General features: G+C 38.4%; 2 protein-coding genes across 2 annotated transcripts; one reads left to right on the top strand and one right to left on the bottom strand.

Annotated features, from left to right (window-relative positions):
• LOC118750427 lies at window positions 1-1427 on the top strand. Its single transcript, XM_036485144.1, has 4 exons — window positions 1-235; window positions 299-627; window positions 912-1032; window positions 1099-1427. Exons 1-4 carry the CDS (start codon window positions 17-19, stop codon window positions 1285-1287), a joined length of 858 nt encoding a protein of 285 aa, XP_036341037.1. The 5' UTR covers window positions 1-16; the 3' UTR covers window positions 1288-1427.
• A 1523-nt stretch (window positions 1428-2950) lies between these two features.
• On the bottom strand, window positions 2951-18605 carry LOC118750428 (flocculation protein FLO11-like). The gene is made up of 10 exons (XM_036485145.1): window positions 18602-18605; window positions 11518-15635; window positions 9506-9626; window positions 7555-7880; window positions 7323-7473; window positions 6497-6915; window positions 5776-5938; window positions 5349-5695; window positions 4976-5259; window positions 2951-3293 (listed from the first exon to the last, which is right to left on the bottom strand). Exons 1-10 carry the CDS (start codon window positions 18603-18605, stop codon window positions 3140-3142), a joined length of 6087 nt encoding a protein of 2028 aa, XP_036341038.1. The 3' UTR covers window positions 2951-3139.
• Window positions 18606-20027: the final 1422 nt, after the last annotated feature.

Here is a 20027-nt window from a genome sequence, read left to right on the forward strand (position 1 = left end):
GTGAAAAAATAGGAAAATGCCGCTCGACCGTAAATTCACTTCTTTGGCACTGGTAATATTCCTTTTCAGCGTTTGTCCTACTCCTAGCACACACGCCTACGATTGTCAAGTGTTTCTGCAAGACAAGGAAATCACAAGCACAGATTGGGCGAGCTTAGAGCCCTGCCTAGGATTGGCAAATAGTGAAGACATATCTGCTAATACAAGCGAAAATATTTGGCGTCTCATCAAGATTGTAAGATTTTTCAAATAGAAAAAAAATATCATAAACATTTTGGTTGTAACTCTAATTTCCAAGGCCTTTGATGGCGTTGAAAATGTACCACCAGAGGTGTATGGTAAAATTCGTTTAGTGCTTACAGCCATCACTAACGAAGAGCTGCATAACATTAGCATGGCACGTGTGGAGATAGTCGAGGCATTTGGTGGAGTGCATGCGCTGAATAGCGGCGACACGAACAAAGGCTTTACCGATGAACAAATAAAATTAATTGCCAGAAAAGTTCGTACGGAGTGGCTGGGAAAGCGACCGGAAACCTATTCCGAATATGATCTCGTTTCAATGGGCGAAATCGCATGCCATCTGAATGCGAGTGATATTTTCAATATACATGCGGATGCTTTCAAGTAATGTGGAGGCAAAAAGTTTATGAGTATATCGACAACCGAAATGCAAAAAGATGTTACTAATAATTTGTTTTTTTTTTTTATAAAACAATGTGGGGAGTTGTGTAATTCGTTGAAATCCATCATATCAATCAAAACGTGAATTTTGAATTTTTTATTAGCTACGACCTCTTGCGTTTCAGCGACGATGTTCGTTACGTCATTTTGCATTTCAGGTGACGATATGTACATATGTATGTATATAACATGTCCTTTATAATGCATATATGTAAATATTTTTCTAGAGCCGCTGCTGAATCGATTGGTAGTATTGAATCCTGTCCTGAAACTCAACTGCAGGCTTTTGCCAAATTAGCGTTGCGAAAGGAGGCCTTTGGTGAGGCAAAGGATTGGTCGAAAATTGTTGTAAAAAAAATAGTTCAACACAAGGTTTTCTTAGCGTGTACAATATTTTTTTTTTTTTTTTAATAGGTCAGCTTGGTTGGCAACATTGTCAACGGCCTATCGCAGCCCGATATGATAGCTATCGACGAGAGCAAACTAAAACTTAATCAGTTCTATGCTCAAAAAAAGAAAAAAAAGAGTCACAAAGGTCAAAAGAGACATGTTGAAAATGGCGAAGAACAAGAAAAGTCGACAAAAAGGAGAACGTCACACTAATAAGGATTAACATCGATACTATTAAACTCCATTACTCAGTACCAGCATTATTTATGAATCGGTTAATTATAATTTGGTAATTGTCCACGATAATAAGTCAGCAGTTTTCCGAACCGAACTGCATCAAAATTGTCATATCGAAAAAATTGCTGACTTATACATACATATGTATATGGATTAATATAAATATTCACATACATACATACTGTAACACACAAAATTGAGCGTACGGCTCGTTTTTGTTAATACATATTCGCAATGTTTTACATGCTAAAATCTTTTTGTTAATTTTGAATTAAAATATGGCTTATATTTTAATGAAAAAAAAAAATGCGAAGGACAGTCAGCAAAAAATTCTCAAAAATCAATACGAATTTTTAGACATTTGAAATTGAATGGGCTATAAAACTACATACCTGCATGCTTTTTAGAAATTCGTATTAAAAAGTTCGAGATTTTGATGAAACTTCGCAGATTCGCTTAATTTTCGTATACTGTTTCATTCTTGGATTTAAATGGGGTTTGCTAAAATAGAAGCCCCATTTTAATACAAAATTAACAAAATGATTTTAGCATGTAAAACATTGCGAATTTCAACAAAAAAGAGCCGTACGCTCAATTTTGGGAGTAACAGTATGTATGCATAGACCCTTAAAGCCATAAAAAAGTAAAATTTTTGAAAATAAAATAAAATAAAGTTTCTCGTGACCACATTAAGCGCCGGTTAATTTTTCGACGATTTAACAGGCAGCAGCATCAAGCGTACACTAGATTTTTTTTTATATTGACATAAAGGGCTGGTTTCTCCAACTCAACTTATACAGATATATCCTAGCCTAGGCAAAAGTAGTTTGACCTAAGATCAGATTTTACCGGTAACATATATGTACATACATACATACATACATAGGCACATGTAACTTACCTACCTGTTTGCTCTTATAACAAAATGTTATTGCAGATAGTGGAATTTTCAAAATGAGAATATAATATCATTAAAGCTATATTTTAAATTTGACATTATTGTCATGGCTGAAGGATTAATCGCGGAGCTCACGTTACCATCGAAAACTTATTTTGATCAAAATTGCAGATAGAGGATATTGAATATAAGCCCTCGATATGTAGCTGTAATATATTTCTTACAAATACAAGTACGAGTATTTCTGTTGCGAATTTGTGGCATATTATAAGTAGCCTAACCGCTGAGTTTTTTCGTAATCATCGCTGAATTTTCTTCCCTTTTCCCAACCTTGGCACCAGAGAAATTTTTGTATACGATTAGAAATTTCTTTAATTTAACAAATATTTTGTATATATTTTATTAAATCAAAGCAAAATTTGCATTAATACAAAGATCTGTGTTAGTAATCATAAAATAAAAATCTTAAACATTAGACAAATTATGGATTCGTTAATAAAAATTTGTTTTAATCTGTTAAGAGTTTTTCCATTATATAATAAGACTCAAATTCATACACATCATACAATAGACGCAGTGCACAAACATATATGTGAATACATATTTCCAGGCGTACATATAAACATTTATGATAAAGCGAAGCTTGTGTGCTGAATTATAGCAGTGGCGACTTGTAACAACTAGGTGCCTGCTTTTAAACTATCAGGACTCGAATCGTCACGTACGATATCGTATTACTCGTCACGTGAAAACACCTTTTTCGGATTATTGTATGTGAACGTATCACGTAATTTTCTTTCGTATGGTTGTCGATCCGTGATCGGATGTTACGATTCGAGCCCAGGACTCACTTCTATACTATCAAATAAATACAGAGAAAAATTGCTGTCAATTCAGGATACATATTTATGTACATATATACGCCGGTTATCAACGTTTCTCATTGATGGGTGATAGCGTGTTGCTATTTTGTGAGCTGGGCCGCTCTATGGTCATTGTCTGTTGTGGCACTTGGCTATCCGGACTAATGCCCAGTCCTGTGTAAATTTCTTTCATTACAAAGAGTATCGTGTCTTCAGATTCCCTGCAATGATAAGTACGAAGAGGTAATAACACATTTAGATATACTTGTGATTGTACTTGTAAATAATAATAATATAAGCGTCGATGATGCATACATATCGAGCCCTAACCGCCAAAATAACGTAAGCGACATTTTTTTCAAAATTTTCTTTTTGATGCAGAAATATTACTAGAGCATCCAGATGCCATTCTACATCAAAAAGAAAATTTTGAAAAAATTGTCGCTTACGTTAATTTGGCGGTTAGGGCTCGATATAATGTAGCACGTGCGGAAAACTTAGCGAATCCTGAAAAGTTAAAAATTAAACTAAAGTATTTTAATAAAAATCAGGGTTCAAATAAACTATAAAAATATTAACTTTTGGATAATACTATACTTGACTATATTCTCCATTTTGATCGCATGCGAGGCACAAGAAAAATGAACGCGCACCGCATATATTGGATGTCAATTGGCACTTGTTTCTAGATGCTTTAAGATCTAAATATATTTTAGAACAATTTTGAATCGCTACATCCCAGAAATGGTAATTCTTAGGAAAACAAATTTATACTAGGCAACACTGATTTTGGTGCGGCAAATGTTAAAGCGGTTTTTGATAGACTTTTTTGTGTGCTGATTACGAATCGGTAAGTAGAAAGTTTCCATCAGCTCCAGATTTTGAAAAAATGAAGTCAAACTGTCAAAAAATCGCGTTTTTTGCAACATTTCGGAAGCTCTAGTAAAGAAACAAAAGGTAGTAGTACCATCCACGTAGGCTTAAATTAAAGTTAGCACCTTGACCTGATGGCCACTTTTAGTTATTTATTGAGCAATAAAAAAAAAGAAAACTGGAAAATTCCGACCAAGGCCATGGAGCAATAACTTGCAGCCGGACTGCTCCGGATCCTTCTTCTCCGGGCAGGCATTGATTTCCACCTCGGACTAAAACATACTTCTGCTGCATTTGCCAGAGACGACAAGCTTTGTGGCCCTCTGCTGCTCTACCCGCAAACGGCACGCATTCAAAGCATCGAATAACACAGGGATATAGAAGTTTGGTTCAACATGCAGAAACTTTTATTTTTGTATACTTGTGTTATTATTTTGTTCGAAAGGTATTTCAAACGAGAGGTGCGCAATGTGTCTATTTTTCCGGAAGGTGGCCCGACTTGCTTCAAATCACTCCACCTAACAATATTAGTAATATAGAACATCAGGAGGTGCTCATTTTTTCTTCATCGAAGAAGCTTGTGGATCGAAGTCTGTGGATCCATGATCTCCGTGTTAAGTAAACTGCATCAAACAATCGCTGTTACAAATATTTTTCGTTTTTCGTAGCAAATTTATTTAATTTTACTTGGCTAAACAGTAAAAAAATAAAAATAAATAAATTTTCACAATCAACATTTGCGCGGCAACCAAAAAATGTAGTTGCCAATATAGCAATTCAGTTGTAAGCTTTCCGTTGCCAGTTACCATCTGTAATACAATTTCAGCCACTGGCAATGCAACTGAAGTTCGGTTGCCGGAAAAAGTTTCTTACTTTTATGAGAGTATTTCGTACCTACACACATTTGCCCAGAAAAAAAAAAAAATAATAACTGTATACTGCAATAGGTTTGTTATTGCTTAGATGAAGCCAAGTGTACATTTGTGCAGCGGTTTAACATACAAATAAATAACCGAATTCGTTAACTTACCAATAACAAACATGCGCGCCCATGGCGAATATGTACTCGTTGATGAATTCCAATGGTGCTTCTTGTAAAACATAATCGATGCGCTTGGAGTCATTCAATTTACCCAAAGGAAAATCTATTTCAACCAAATCGGAATCAGATTGCGACGTTGACACTGAATCGGAACGTGTACGAGGCGGTTCTGTGTTCGCTTGCGTGGAGCCAGCATGCGGCTCACTGGATAAACTAGGCTGCACTGCTGCTTGCTGTTGTTGTTTCTCTGCTTCTATTTGCATACTTAAAACCTAAAGATTACGTTTGAAGAACGAAATAATGTTTAGTGGTGCATAATATGCTTATCACTCATGTATGTATAACCGATCCACATACATACCTTATCAACTTCCTTTGACATGTTCTCCTCCGCATCGCGGCTGGTTCGCGTCGAGCCTCCCAAAAAATTAACACTTTCCAACGTATTTTTGAATGTATCCAAGAACCGTTGTTTCAAGTCAGCACCCACACGAGTCATTGTCTCTTTCAACTCCAAATGCATACGTTTACGTCCCTTGTGATGTGGTATCAGTACTGGTCGCACATTGCTCAAATCGGGATTAACCAGCGCTTCGATGCGATAAGCGACTGGATCGAAGGGATGGAATATGTTGTAAAAGCCCGAACAAGTAGGCAGGCGAAAGTCAAGGCCAAGCTTATCAATGCCACGAATGGTGACAAACATGCCTTTTGAAAAGGAAAATATATGAGTTTAATAGCGTTGGGGTAAACAACAGCGCAGATTACTGAAAATGGGATACACTCACCGATTGGTGAACCCAATGCGAAAACTTTTTTCGGTTCAAAATTAAGCTGTGGATAATGTATAAATGGCTGACCAGTACCAGCGTGGCCCATTGTATAGCTTGTAACGCTCAGATCGTCATTGCTGACGTCCATGGGGCTTGTGCCGAGCTGATCGGGATTCTCCTGCAAACCCAAGGAAAAAATAAAAATAAATATAAGTAAATAAAGTAGAGCGCCACGCACGGAAGTGAAACTGTGCTTATTTCGAAAATTTTAATTTAAATATGGCTCATTCCACGGTGACTGGTGTGACATTTCAACCTACATTTTAAGGCTTAATTCTTAAATTATAATATAAAATCTTTAAAGCATTTGAGCATCGAGCGCACCTCTCCGCATTCGTTTTCTTATACTTTTAAGTTATTTTTACTGATGAAGAAAAAAGTAGGAAGAAACTAGCGGTGCATCGAGTTTTTGTGAAAAGGCTGAGAAAAGAACATTAAAATTTGGCAGCGCTCACTCAGGGTAGAATAAGTGAAGCCTTCTTTCGAGAAAAGAAAACATGCCGTTTTATAATGTGAAAATGCTTAATCAAATACTTTTTCTGTTCAAAATTATCAAATCGCTAATATGAAAACCCCGAAAATTATGCTGTTTGAAAAAATCATGTCATGTTTTTTCTTTGTGTAGTAAATTTAACCTTATTTGACAAGTGGTGAACCCAAGTGTATGAGTACTTACTAAATTCTGTTCCTCGGTTTCCTTCGGCGCTTTTTGGTGACAAAGTAAATCGAAAAGTATCAACGAGCCCAAACTATGCCCTGCGACTGAGACACCGCCATTGAATTCTGGATGACGTTCGCGGTATTTATTGTACACTTCGTTCATAGACGCAGCCACTGTATTCATAATCTTTTGACAATATTTAGGACTGGTGTAAAAGAGCACATCCAACAGTGTATCGTTGGTGAAATTTCGTAATTTCGGTATTGACTCCAATGTTATTGAACGCAGTTTTTCATCAATGCCCATTTCCTCTGAATGTAAGTGGCTATGCCATGAAATAGGCAGCACTTCGACGCGGCCTACAAGTCCCATCTCAGTTGAATTTTTGTAGTGTGACTGAACCAAAGCCTGTGCAATGTTGCGAAAGTCGTCAACTGAATGTGAAGATAGTAAATATTATTTGGCATTTAAATGCAATTTTTGAACCTAGAAATGTTTTGCAATTACGGCTTAATACGGCTTTCCCAATTACTATCGCAATCCATTCACACGGACACATTCTTAATTCGATTTGACAGTTATTTGTCTCTGTGTTATATGGTATCTTCTTTTGGATACACAATGTGAGTTATTGTTAAAAATTTCCATATTAAATTGGTGATGTATGTACATAAGTTAATAAATACTTTACTTTTAGTACTAAGAAAAATTTCCGATAAAATTTAGGGAAGGCTGCAATTTGCTCGTAATTCGCATGGAAATTGGAGCGCGAATTATGAACGAGAGAGCAATTGGGGTGCCGTGGGAAAGCTGTATAACTATTGCTTCGTACTAAACTAACCAACTTCATCGACGCTGCGCATTTTCAAATCGCATGCCGAACCAATGCCATGTACCATCAGCAGTAAATGATCGACGCGCTCCGATTCACCCTGTTCGATTGTGAATTCGTCAAGGTCACGCTTAACCACACGAGGTCGTGTTGTTGTTTGCTACATTAAATAGTTATTTGAATTTATATTCGTTTTATATATGAAGATTAACCTCGAAGATATATGTATGTATGTACTTACTGAAGTACCGCCCCAAGCGTCGGTAGACTGTTGCTGCTGAAAATGTACAATAACGGTGGGTCCATGGAATGTCACCTGCTCATGCATAGACAAAACGATCTTCTTATGCCATTCTCCGCTATCAAATGCCTGTTTATACTCGGATTCAAGTAGATCAGCGATTGACTCTTCATAAGGCACCATTTTGGAGTCGGTGCCTTTATAGAACCATGAGCAACGTCTGACCTCTATGGGAGCACATTCCCAGTAAACAGCCGTTTTGGTACGCTCCTTTATATTTACATCATAGCGGCCACCCTCGACGGCGACAATATTCGGAGAATTGGCTGCAAGTACAAATTATAACATACATACATAAATGACCTACAGTATTGTAACTATTCATGTGAACAGCTGAGAGGATAGACAGACGGCACCGTTGACTCGAATCAACTCGTTCATTTGAAATTACCTCAGGGATTAACTGCCAGCTGTTGTCTATTCAATAGACTCTATTGCCATAGTATCGATTTCCTATTACCAGTCGCTCTAAAACGTCCGCCGAAGGCAACTCGCCTGGGCGAGTCGTTATCTTATTACCTGAATGCGTAATTTTCTTATCGTTTCAGGCAAGGTGTATTAAAGAAGGTGGGATTGACAACCCAGGTAGGCTCTCTTCTAAGGTACCATTATGCCAAAAAATATAAACAAGCGATTCAAAATTCATAAACAAATTTTTTCAATTTAACTTTATAGGGTGGCTCATGATACAATAATTTTTAGAAGATAGTTTCACTTCAATATTTTTGACATAAACCGTGTCTGTGATAAACACGCAATGTGGCCACTGCTATGATATAGAACTTGGGGATTTTCGCATGTAAACATGTAAAGATTTATACATTTCATAATTGATCACTTCATTTTTAATATACATATGTATACGTATTTAATACATACATTCTTGCCACTGCTATTCACATAAATAAAAATCCTAAAAATGAAAATGTAACGGCAATATTTCTTGTTTAAAATGTTTTTGGATCCATCGCACACCACGGACTTTATCGGCCCCCGATTCAGTAGGGTCCGCTAGTCTTTCCATTGCACCACAACTAATTGGTCGGAGCGATTAAGTTGGTGTAGTGTGCGAACCTCCATACATCTTCAAGTACATATTTCAAGCGGGCCCTACTATTTAAATAGGCGGCCGATAAATTCTGTGATGTGCGGTGGCCCTTATACATAGCTGCAACCTTACATCTATTCCGTGTGTTGCAATATCCATGGAAGTAGCAGTTAATTTTTTCTTAATTTTTTATGAAGAAAATTATTTAAAAATATTTGAAAATTCCTCTACTTATATGTTTGGCTTTCTTTTGTTTTATTTTTCCAACGCCAAAAGCTGGATTTTTTTTGAAAAAGTTGGTAAAACAAAAAATACGAAACACGTTTTCTGTCAGAAAGCTAACATGGCGGATAATAAGAAGAAATGAAACGGTGAGTCGCCAATTTGTTGCCATTGACGATTGTTGCTCATTTCTCCTGTTTTGCGTGGTGGGACCTTACTATATTTTTTATCATGGTACAAACCACACACTCGTACGTACACGTAGTAGTCACATATCTATAGAAATTATGAAAGAAAGTCTGAACGTACTTGATTTATGTGAAGTAATTGGATCGAAACAAAGTAATTTATGCTGCAGTATGAACATAGTTTGTAGTAGAAGAAACTTATTGCTGGCACCCTTGTTTTGTTTGCTTTTAGAATGCCAAAAAACATACATACATATACCGTTTCTTAAGTTTTTTCTTCATTTCATAACACAAGTGTAAAACGTAGTAAGAAATAGACACAAAGAAGTGCAACTGACTCAAAGAATTACGCTGGTCATTTGACTGTCTGCGTAACTCGACCCACGACCCACGACCCAATGTTGTCGCCTGTCTATGCTATAACACAACTTACCACCCATAGATAACGTGGTTTCTAACAAAGCAGAATCATAGTGACTAAATGGTGTCCACACGAACTTGTTGCTACCCGTCGGCCGCTTGTAAAACCAATGCTTGACTGCGGGCGAATAGGGCTGAAAAGTAAAAAAATAATAATAATGCGATGAAATTTAGTAATAAGATATAAAAATTAATGTTTTTCTTTGGTGAGAGCATCACTTGAAAACGGCTGGACCTATTACGCGAATTGTCTTAATAGTTCATTGTAATCTATGTACAGTGTGACCTGTATATGTTCATACAAAAACAAAGGAGTTTTTATTAATCAAAGCTGGATTTGGAAAAGTGCAAATGGTTACCGATTATAAGTTGAAGGTTAAAGATTTGGTTTAAAAGGCAGTTACTCTATTATATGGCCATTGTTTTCCACAAAACGTTAAGTCTTTTTTTCAAAACTGTTGCATGCGGCACGCATCACGCCCATCGGTATAGATACTGTCCTATAAGTCGAGGATGGCTGTTTTAAAATTCATAAAGGTTTTGAGTTTGTAATCTTTAAGTTCCTGCAGCATATAATCCCAAATGCAAGAGACCATGGCATTACAGACAAGTGAGCTCGGAGGCCATTTATCCTTGGGAAAAAATCAATTTTTTTTTTAATTTTGTATACTTACATATATTCGAATGTATGTATACAAGTACTTGAAATACTTCGCAGTTACGTATGTACATTAGACTGATTAAAAAAAATCTACTAATTTTTCTTTTAACCTTCAAAACCTTCAGAGGGATGTTAAAAGATGCCTGTTAAAAGCGCAACCCTTAATATTAAGTTTAAAAGGACGCGCATCGCGGATCACAATTTTCCATTTAAAATAACTTAGAAAAAATTGTTTTCAACTTTGGAATTTTTTTCTCGTCTTTGAATTATCGGACTGAGTGCGGTACATATTTTTGCTGGAAATTAGAAGTCCTACATGAAACTTCCCATATCATTTTTTGAAAAACCTACTGGTTTAACGGTTATTCAAACTTAAAGATAATTTATGTCATTATTACAGTTTTTTCTCCTAGGTCAAATAATTAAATTTATTTTCAACTATCCAGTAGCTCGTTTCTGTAACTTTTCTCTACCGATTATTTCTCTACTAGTAGAGAATATACGTCATTCTCTACTACTCATTAGCAGTAGAGAACAGGGCGGCGAATTCATATCTCAATTCGCCTAGGTAGAGAATTGTTACAGAAAACGAGCTACAGGTTAGGTTAGGTTAGGAGCGCGTGTGTGCAGAGCACGGACTTGGAAAAATTAATATTGGTAGATTTCCCAGCGAAGTCGATCAGCCTCAATCCGTTGTCGGACGTTTCGTCGTCGAGGCTGAATTTTCCGACGATGGTTCCAAAGATCCCTTCCTTGCCCACCCTGGCATTGAAGTCTCCAAGACGGTTTTGATATCATGACGGGGGGCAGCGCTCGTACGTGCGCTCCAAGCGCTCATAGAAGAGATCCTTGGATGCCTCATCCTCCTCTCCCGTCGGGCATGGGCGCAGATGAGCGAGATGTTGAAGAATTTCGCTTTGATGCGGATTATGGCTAGACGCTCGTCCACCGGGGTGAACGACAGTACTCGGCGACGGAGTCTCGACACTGGTAATCGATGCAGGTCAAGACGAATACATATAAGGTGGTAGCGATTCAACAAATGCAACAATTACTTATATTTTAGTTTTGCGTTTAGCGGACCATTTGCAAATTTCAGCTATTCTCCCCGAATGAAAAAGGGCGACAGAAAATACAAAAACACTCTCACGTTTTCACTCACTCACTAACGAAATACAAAATTTTGACAATCAAACGCTACTCTCAGTATAATTTCGCCTTGGATGCAGGTATGCAATTCTTGCATAACAACACTAACTTTTTCATTTTTTTTTGGATTACAACACTCTTGCAGCAAATCAAACTTTCAAACTTTATACAAAATTCAGAAAAATTCAACAAATTTTCATCGAAATTTAACTTACCACAGTCGTTGGTGGCACCGTCGCGGCTGCCTTCTCTCCAAGCAGCATACTAGCCATTCTTAGTTCACGTAAGACCTCCTCTGGCAAATCCTCGTAATGCTTTTCCGGTGCTAAATCGGTATCAGAATTTGCAACTGCAGACGCAAGTGGTGAATCTGCAACTGCAATTGGTTCAGAAGGTACTTCTTGCACTGCTGGCTGAAACTCAGCAGGTACTCGCACTTCTTGCTGTGTTATAGGGGCTGCTAAAGTCTTCTCAGGACTACGCTTGGCAAACACTTCAGAAGGCAAAGTACGCGCACTCACGTTGCTATTATTCCACTCTGAAAACTCCGAGCACGATGAGGAAGGCGGTTCTACCAAATTAGAAACGGATGTAAGCGAGCCCAAATTACGGTGGGCTAGGCCACTATGCACCAAATCGTAGCCAAGGTCACCTACACCCGAGTTATTTTCACGTTGTGGTGGATTGTTGAAGAAATTTTGTAAACGTTGGTCCTCGTTCGATTGAGCGACTGTTTGGTGCTGTTGTTGATGTTGCTGGTGTTCCCCTTGTTGCTGTTGTTGTTGAGTGGACAACGAATTGAATACACTTTCAGATTGCGGCTGAGACTGTGATTGTGTAAATGTGTCAAAGAAATGAGCCGTAGATGAAGTGACTGTTGACGGCAGCGCTACAGTTGGTGGAACTATCTGTTCTGGTCGTTGTTCGTTTTGCGTTTGTTTACTTTTAGTTGTATGCTTTGAAGGTTTCTCGAAGTAAGTAAATGAATTTACAACACCCGACTGCTGAGTTTGAGTGTTGCTAACAGTAGAAGACGATGTTTGCACGTTTGTGACAATAGCGGCGAAAGTAACTGTTGAGTTAGTATTTGAGATTGATGGCGCAACTACTGCTTGCGCTTCAATCTGAGTAGACTGCAAGGACGTCGACGGTAGAATATTATCAAAGCCGATTGGAGGTGGAACACCCAGCGGTGGTGTCGCTGTAATATCAACAGCTGTAGTTTGAGCCTCGCGCGTAATTGTGGGAGGTGCAATACCAAGCTGTGGCGGTAATGGTGGAAATTCGGTTAGCTGTTGGTGAGTCGGTGTGGGCTGAAAGAAGTTAGACTGCGTCTGTTCGCAATAGCCAAAGAAGCCAGCGGCACTAGGTAATGCAGCAGCAGCAGCAGTAGGTATTGCGGGTTCTTGTGTATTTTCCGCTGAACAAGCAGGTGGCTGATGTTCGACGGCGCTCGGTTGCAAAGACTGATCTTCTACTGGAGACGTAATTATATTGAATGAATCTGTTACACTTGAACCAGTTATGCCTGGCGCATCGACAAAGAAGTTTGCTAACTTCGGCTGAGTTTCGCCCTTTGGCTGTGGCTGTGGCTGTGACTGAGGGCCTGGCACGATTGGCGATGCACCGAGGTTTCTGCGGAATGGATTTGCGTTTTGATTTTTATTTAGCAGCTGACTGATGTTTGGTACACGAGGAGGTAAAATCGGGCTGACTCCAGGCGTGATTTGTGTATCTGGTTGAGGTTGCACCAATAATAGAGTGTTAGATTGCGTTTCTTGTGCCGTTTGCGTTGGAACGTTTAATTCAGGTTGTTCAACTAAGTTTGAATCAATGTTCGGTTCTTTCGCATGCAAATGCTGCGCTTCGAATTGGGTAGGTAAATTTTGAGTTGAAGGCAACTGCACTTGTTCAAGGTTATGACTTAAAACCTCTTCCTTTTCTTCTCCTTTTGGAGTCTGGAAAGTATGTTGATGAATTCTTGGCTCCGATGGCTGCAGCTTTATTGAAAGCTTTCTTAAAGCTTCAGGCAACACTTCGGATTGATTCTCAGCTTCAGTAGATGTCTGTTTTTCTGTTTCAGTGTTGTCGGTTGAGCATACTTCTGGTAAGAAAGCTTCAATAGTTTGCTGCTGTATTGTAGCCTCTATGTCTTTTATTGTTGAAGATTGGCTTATAGAACTTTCCACATTCGCTACTTCTCCTGCTGTAGTGGCCACATGCAATGTTTTTGGCTCCGCGGTTGTGAATCTTATTGTATCCTGCTCTTCAATGGTAACACCGGCCTGTGATTGTTCGTCGTTTGTCGCCCGTTTTTCTTCCGTTACCGACTTTTCAACGGTAAACAGTGCAACATTTGATTCCGATGGCTGAGCAATGAAATAACTTGGCACCAAAGTTGGAGTAGCAGAAGGAGCTAGAGGATGTGGCACACTTGCTGCCACTGACGAGCCAAAAGGATTAAATAAACTTGTAGGTGGTACGAGTGACTGAACTATATCAGGCTGTACGTGGACGGGCGCAGTCTCCGCGGAGGTCAGAGGACTCTTATAGAGCCGTGTACCCTTCTGCAAGCGAAATGAAGTCGAGCCGCCGGTAGTTGGAGGAAGAGGCGCCTGATTACCGACAACAATTTGTTGGGTCGGCGGTGGTAAAAAAGTACTTGTCGATTGAGGAGGACATGTAGCGTCCTTGCTACTTGTTTCTGGTATTAGTGGCAGATGTGCTGCGTTACTTGCACCAAAACCTTTTTGATTGATAAATGGCAAACCAGTTGAAAATGGTTGCTGGACCACCTCTGCGGGTGTAAGAAGCTTTGTCTGTATCAGTGGTTCGTTTAAAGGACAAGGCGCTGTAGCTGTTGTTGGATAATTTTCTTGCGGCGATATCACCGCTGGTGTAAATGGCTTTCCAGTGGCTGCGAGTGGTGCTGCGTTGACCTCTTGCTGTTCCGCACCCGCAAATAGCGGCCCTAGTGAAGACGTCTGTTTTGTGGGATCAAAGTAAGAAATAGGTGTTGTCGAGGCTGATGGACGTTGTTTGCTAGACTCTGGCGGGACGCTTTTCGGTGGCGCAGCTACAAAACCCGACGTGGGTGGTGGTGGCGCAGGCTGGCTCAGAGACGGTGTCGGACGCTGTTGAAATAAATTTGAAGTTTGCTGTGTTGTTGGCGCTTGCCCTTGGGAAACACTTTGTTGCGAAGGTGGCAACTGTATAGGTGCAAAGAGTTCAGATGCCGATGGGTTTCCCTCTAAGAGGGCAGAGTGGGACTGTGGTGCGAAAGGCAGCGGTGGCACTATGCTAGTAGCAAAATATTGGCCTGCAGGAGCACTTGCGACCTCTAGTGGTAGTTGTTGATATGCACCCGAATAGCCGTAGTATGGTTGTTGTGAATGCTCTTCAGTGAATTGTTTATTTGAGCCCTGCGTAAAGGTATCTGCTGCTGTTTGTACTAAACCGGAGATATTTTGCAGCACTCCACTTGGCACCAGATTGCTGATGTTTGCAAAGAGACCACCAGTCTTGCGCTCTTCCTGCTGCGACTGTGACTGCGTTGGAAACCCAAACGGATCTGTTACCGATGTGGTCTGTGTTGGTAGCGGTGGTACGCCCTGAAAAGGAGCTGTCGAGCTTAAAGGATCTATGGCCGGAGCAACAGGGGCTGATGGTTGTTCTGATAGTCCTGGTATGGGGGCATATAACTTCTTCTTCGCCGCTAAACGGTAAGTGTTCTGTCCACCTGGTATCGGTGGAGGCGGTACATTAGCTGTGGGCAGATTTGTAAATTCCGTGGGTGTGTAGAATTTGGGCGGTTCTGGTGGTGATGCTGCGTGGCTCTCCGATGCTTCGAGTAGTGGATTACCAGTAGGCTGGGCGGCGCCTACTGTAGGTGGCGCGTTTACTTGTAGGTTGCTATAGTACGGATATTGTTTTTGAACAGATGGTTGCTGTTGTTGTTGTGGTGGTGACGGGAATTGCTGTTGCAAGTACGTTGGTTGTATATCCAACTGTGATGCTAAGGTGCCGCTATCACTTGTCGGTGTTCTTTCGCGACTGTTTGAGCCAGAATACTCAGAGATTCGTTTGGAAAATGTCGATAAAACACTCGAAGCCACCGATGGCAATGCAGAGAAGGAAGACGCTGCCTGAGTAAGTATTGAATCGGATGGCTGATTGTTCGTCTCGGACCAGAGTTGGTTTGCGTTCGGATCGTTGAGCCCAGCGGTGTCGGTTGCCGATTGCGTTTCGTCGCTGGTTGTGTTCAAATTGATTTCGTCTAAGCTCTCAGTGTCTAAATCGGTTGAGCTGCCGATTGTGACGAGCGGTTTTGGTTCTACGGAGATGAGAAGAAACAAGATAAAGTTTTTGTAAACTGTAAGACAATGTTGAACGTTTTCGCTCATTGCGTAATTTTCCAATATACATACATTGGGCTTGGTTCACATTCGAAAATGACTGGAAAACAAATATTTTTTTCGAGTCTCACCTTCGATAACGCATTTGGAATAGGTTAGTATTCGATTCGAGAACTAGGCCATTCTCCAGCAAAACGGAACCTTCGTTATCCAATGTAATTTCCCTTCGTTCAAATTTTAAAGAGGAAGAGTGATTGTCTTATATTCAAGGCGAATTTATATGAAATGGTGTTGCTAGAACAGCTGATCTGATTCGCCTCGGTACACACGTGCCAAAGTTTCTTACGAGTGAGTGAGAAAATGCGAATGTTGAAATTTTCTTTCCCTCTTCTTCGTTGAGCGAAGATTAGCTGAAATTTTGACATTTGTGTATCGAAAGCGAAAGCAAAATAAATGTTAAGTTTTTGTTCTGTACTACCGCTACCACCTTATACGAATTCGCCTTGGCTGGATTTCATTTTCTCTCTTGTTACTATCTTTTACATTTTTTTTCGAATCCATCTCAAATGTATTTCCAATATACTATGAACGTTGGAAAACTAAGGTTGGTTATGAGTTCGTTCCCAGTTCGATATGCATATTTGATATCGAAGGTCATTTTCGAACATTCACCACAATGTTTATTGGGTTATTTCATTACACAAATTTCGAAATTACATAATGCAAATCGAGCCCTAACGCCAAGCTAATAAAACGTAAACGACATTTTCTTCAAAATGGTCTGTTTGATGCAGAAATTCATCTAGAGGCTCTAGAGGAGCATAAAAATCTCTTACGTTTTTTTGGCGGTTAGGGCTCGATATGTACATACATACATACAGTACATATATATATATATGATTTCTAAGAATCGCGTGAAGTTATGTGAAAAACGCTTAGGGATGTAGGGTAAGATTTAAGACATAATATTTAAAATATTTCGAATATATTTTGAAATTCGGGAAAACTTTAAAGTGATCTATTTATTCGAAATTAAACGTAAAAAGCTTTACTTAGAATTTACATATGTATTTTAAACTTGTTTCCTTAAAATTGTGGGAGTGGCAAAAATAGATAGATATTTCTGATGAATTCCCTATTTCTTGTTCAATCTGCTAACATAACCTAGCTATCATTGGGAAGGTTATAAATTAAGCGACGTATCCGCTTTAACATACTATAGTGGCATTAGAGGAACGTGTAACACTTAACCACATCACTAACTATTGCTTTCCACACTGCGGTTTGAGGTTTATAAAACAGTACAAATGTACAGAACAGTGTTCGGACCTCCAAAACTCGATTCAGTACTAGATCGCTGCAAAAATCGGGGCAAAAACAAATTTTCCGTACTAGATTGAATTTTTTATTTTTGTTTCTCACATTAATTGTTTGACTAAAATATTTTCTATTCATGCAAAATAAGAACGCGAAGCAATGTAAGAATAATATGTCACATATTTAGGTAATTTTTAGCATTTTCTATAAAGTAGAACGTATCTAACACTTAGTTTTTTTGAAAAGCAAACCTTTTCTACTTTATATAAATTTCATTCTACATATATTTTTTAACAACTTAAGTAAAGTTCTGCATCCGCCAATTTGTACAGCCATACATCAAAAAATAACGAATTTACTTTATTGACGCATTGCTATGAAAGAGTTACTTTTTAACAGTGAGATTTGGCTAACTTTCAATTTTTTTTGCTGAAACCAGTGGTGAACATTCAAAAAACGGTCCCAAGAGGGGCATAACATGAATGAAAAAAACGGAATAGATTTGAAGTCAAGCAGAGTAGAGGAGTGGATTTAAAATTTTTTCAAAAACCGGAATAAATCTAATCTGATCTTAGTTGAGTCTAAACACTACGAACGAACGAATTCTTTACATTTTAACGCTAATGACCCACAGATGGCGAGAAAACACAGGGTTGTATCAGACGTGGTTCGACGTGGTGTCGAGTTGGTTAGCTTTTAACCATCTCAATGAAATGGTTAAGTGCTGTCATTTTTATATGGCGAAACTACGCTAAATCAAGTGGGCTATCGGGATAACCAACTCAATAGCCATAACTACGTGGTTAGCTCCGGTGGGGACATGGTATTAGCAGCAACGCAAGTTGATTAAAAAGTTAAAAAATGAAATAAAAAACTTACAATATTAGTGTTAAATAATGAAACACACCGTTGATTTACGTGCAAGGTGAAAACATATATTTACAAAAACCTTTGTCAGATTTATTTAATTTACATATACGCCATCCATCCGTGAACCTTTTCTAAATCTACGTAAAAATTCATAACAAACTTGTCAACTTTCAAGTGCATGAGGTTATTTGAAAAAAATGTTCACGAGCTACGCACATAACATACAAGATGCCGGTAATGCGGCACACACATGTGATAGATACAAAAGTTAAACATTAGAAAGCAATATGTCCTGCATACTAAACGAAGCGAATAATCGGCTGGCTCATTGTAAATCCAAAAGGCGTTTGGCAATGTTTCAAACGTTTAACAAATGATTTTATGAAACTAAAGCCAGCCCGTATTTATGCATACCTAAATTACATACATATATGTATGTACATATGTAGGTATACAACGTTCTAAAAACACCATTAAATTTATTATTAATGTAACTATGTATGTATGTACATACATATACTATACATACAGTGGTCCACAAAATAATGGGAGAGCGATATTTTAATCAGTTTTGGCTATTATGTACAATGTGAGACTTAAATAACATTTCCAATAATGAGAACAACAGACCATAACAATATCGATTCAAGTAAAAACTTCCAAATAAAATACGAACTGTTTTGAAATGAAGATTCAAAACCTATGTACATAGATAGTTCATGCCAATGAAAACGAAAGACTGTTGACACAAACTCACTCATTCTCGCATTTCTTCATAGTAAATTAATTATGGCCGATCGATAGTCTTAGTTACTAGTGCCTTTTTAGAATAGTAATCTAATTAGTTATATTTGTATTTGTTCGAAATAAATAAATAAATAAATTCATTAATCAAAAAATATATTTAAGACATGTTTGCGAAAGTGTAGTAGTGCATAGCACCTAGCACTTAGTATGTATGCGAGCAAATGCAGGCGCCTCAACAATTCCGCGGAGATCGTTCGTAACAAGTTATTTACATTAAAATGTTCAATTAATGATGATCAGCGTTGAGAATAAATTAAAAATGTCGATTATTTACATAATTATATATATGCAGATATATATATTTGCAGTTTTATTGCGGATATGTAGTTATTTCGGCACCTGCGCAGCTGCAACACAAATCACCTTTTACCCAGCAGTCCGATTGCAGGTGATCAGCATCAAGTCGGGTCGGTTGGCATTATTCAACATCTTTATACTTACAGCTTGTAAGTACAACGAAGCAACCACCAGTTTGCGGTTTAACCGTTAGTTGTCTTTTTATTTATTAAACAACTAAATATTAATACTAGGCACCTTACGTACATACTTATGACGTAGAAACAGCGTAGATATGTAGCTATGCAAGTACATACAGTATACATAGATAAATAATAAAGTGCCCATCCTAGATCGTTTAGATAATCGTTTATATAAATGAATACAAAAGTAAATTGGAAGAAATTTTATCTGAACCAGCTAAACCTATAATAACGATTTTTATGTTTAATAAAAAATAAAGTATTAAATGTGTGGAGGATATTACAATTTTTAATTATATAATATATGCGCCTTTCATAGTGTAAGTGTAGATTCTACATACATACATATCGAGGAACCAGTTTCAAAACCGCCTAAATCCCCATTGTGACAAAAATGAGATTTGCTAACCCTAAACTCCAGGCATCGAGATTTACGCATAAGTATCGTAAAATCGTTATTAAAACAACAGACCTGTAAAATAATAGCTTGAGAAAATACCGCCTATCAAAGCAATGCCTTCAAAGAGAACCCGTTTTTTCGCTCTCCTCTAAAATTTGAGTGCAGTAAGATAGGCGGTTTCGCAAAAAAACATTGACGATATGCAGTACGTATAGAATCCAAGAGAATGAAAGTTGTGGCTTATGCAGACGTTGTCGATGTTCCTTTATTGCGAATCTGAATAGTTTTGAGTGCATGATATATGTATGCTACACTGAAATTCACTAAAATCGCCATGCGGCTGTAGGTTTGCAAAGTATGCGGCTTCAAAATGTTGAAGATGTGCTAGTTCTTGACACCCGAGTGACAAACCACGCTAACAAACAACCAATGCAGGCGGCGGCATCAGCTGACACACATAAAGTCAAATGTCACTTGCTCTTTAATATCATTTGTGG

The sequence above is a fragment of the Rhagoletis pomonella genome, unplaced genomic scaffold (assembly GCF_013731165.1).
Source record: "Rhagoletis pomonella isolate Grant_MI unplaced genomic scaffold, Rhpom_1.0 Rhpom_scaffold_00233, whole genome shotgun sequence".
In the NCBI taxonomy this organism is placed as follows: domain Eukaryota; kingdom Metazoa; phylum Arthropoda; class Insecta; order Diptera; family Tephritidae; genus Rhagoletis; species Rhagoletis pomonella.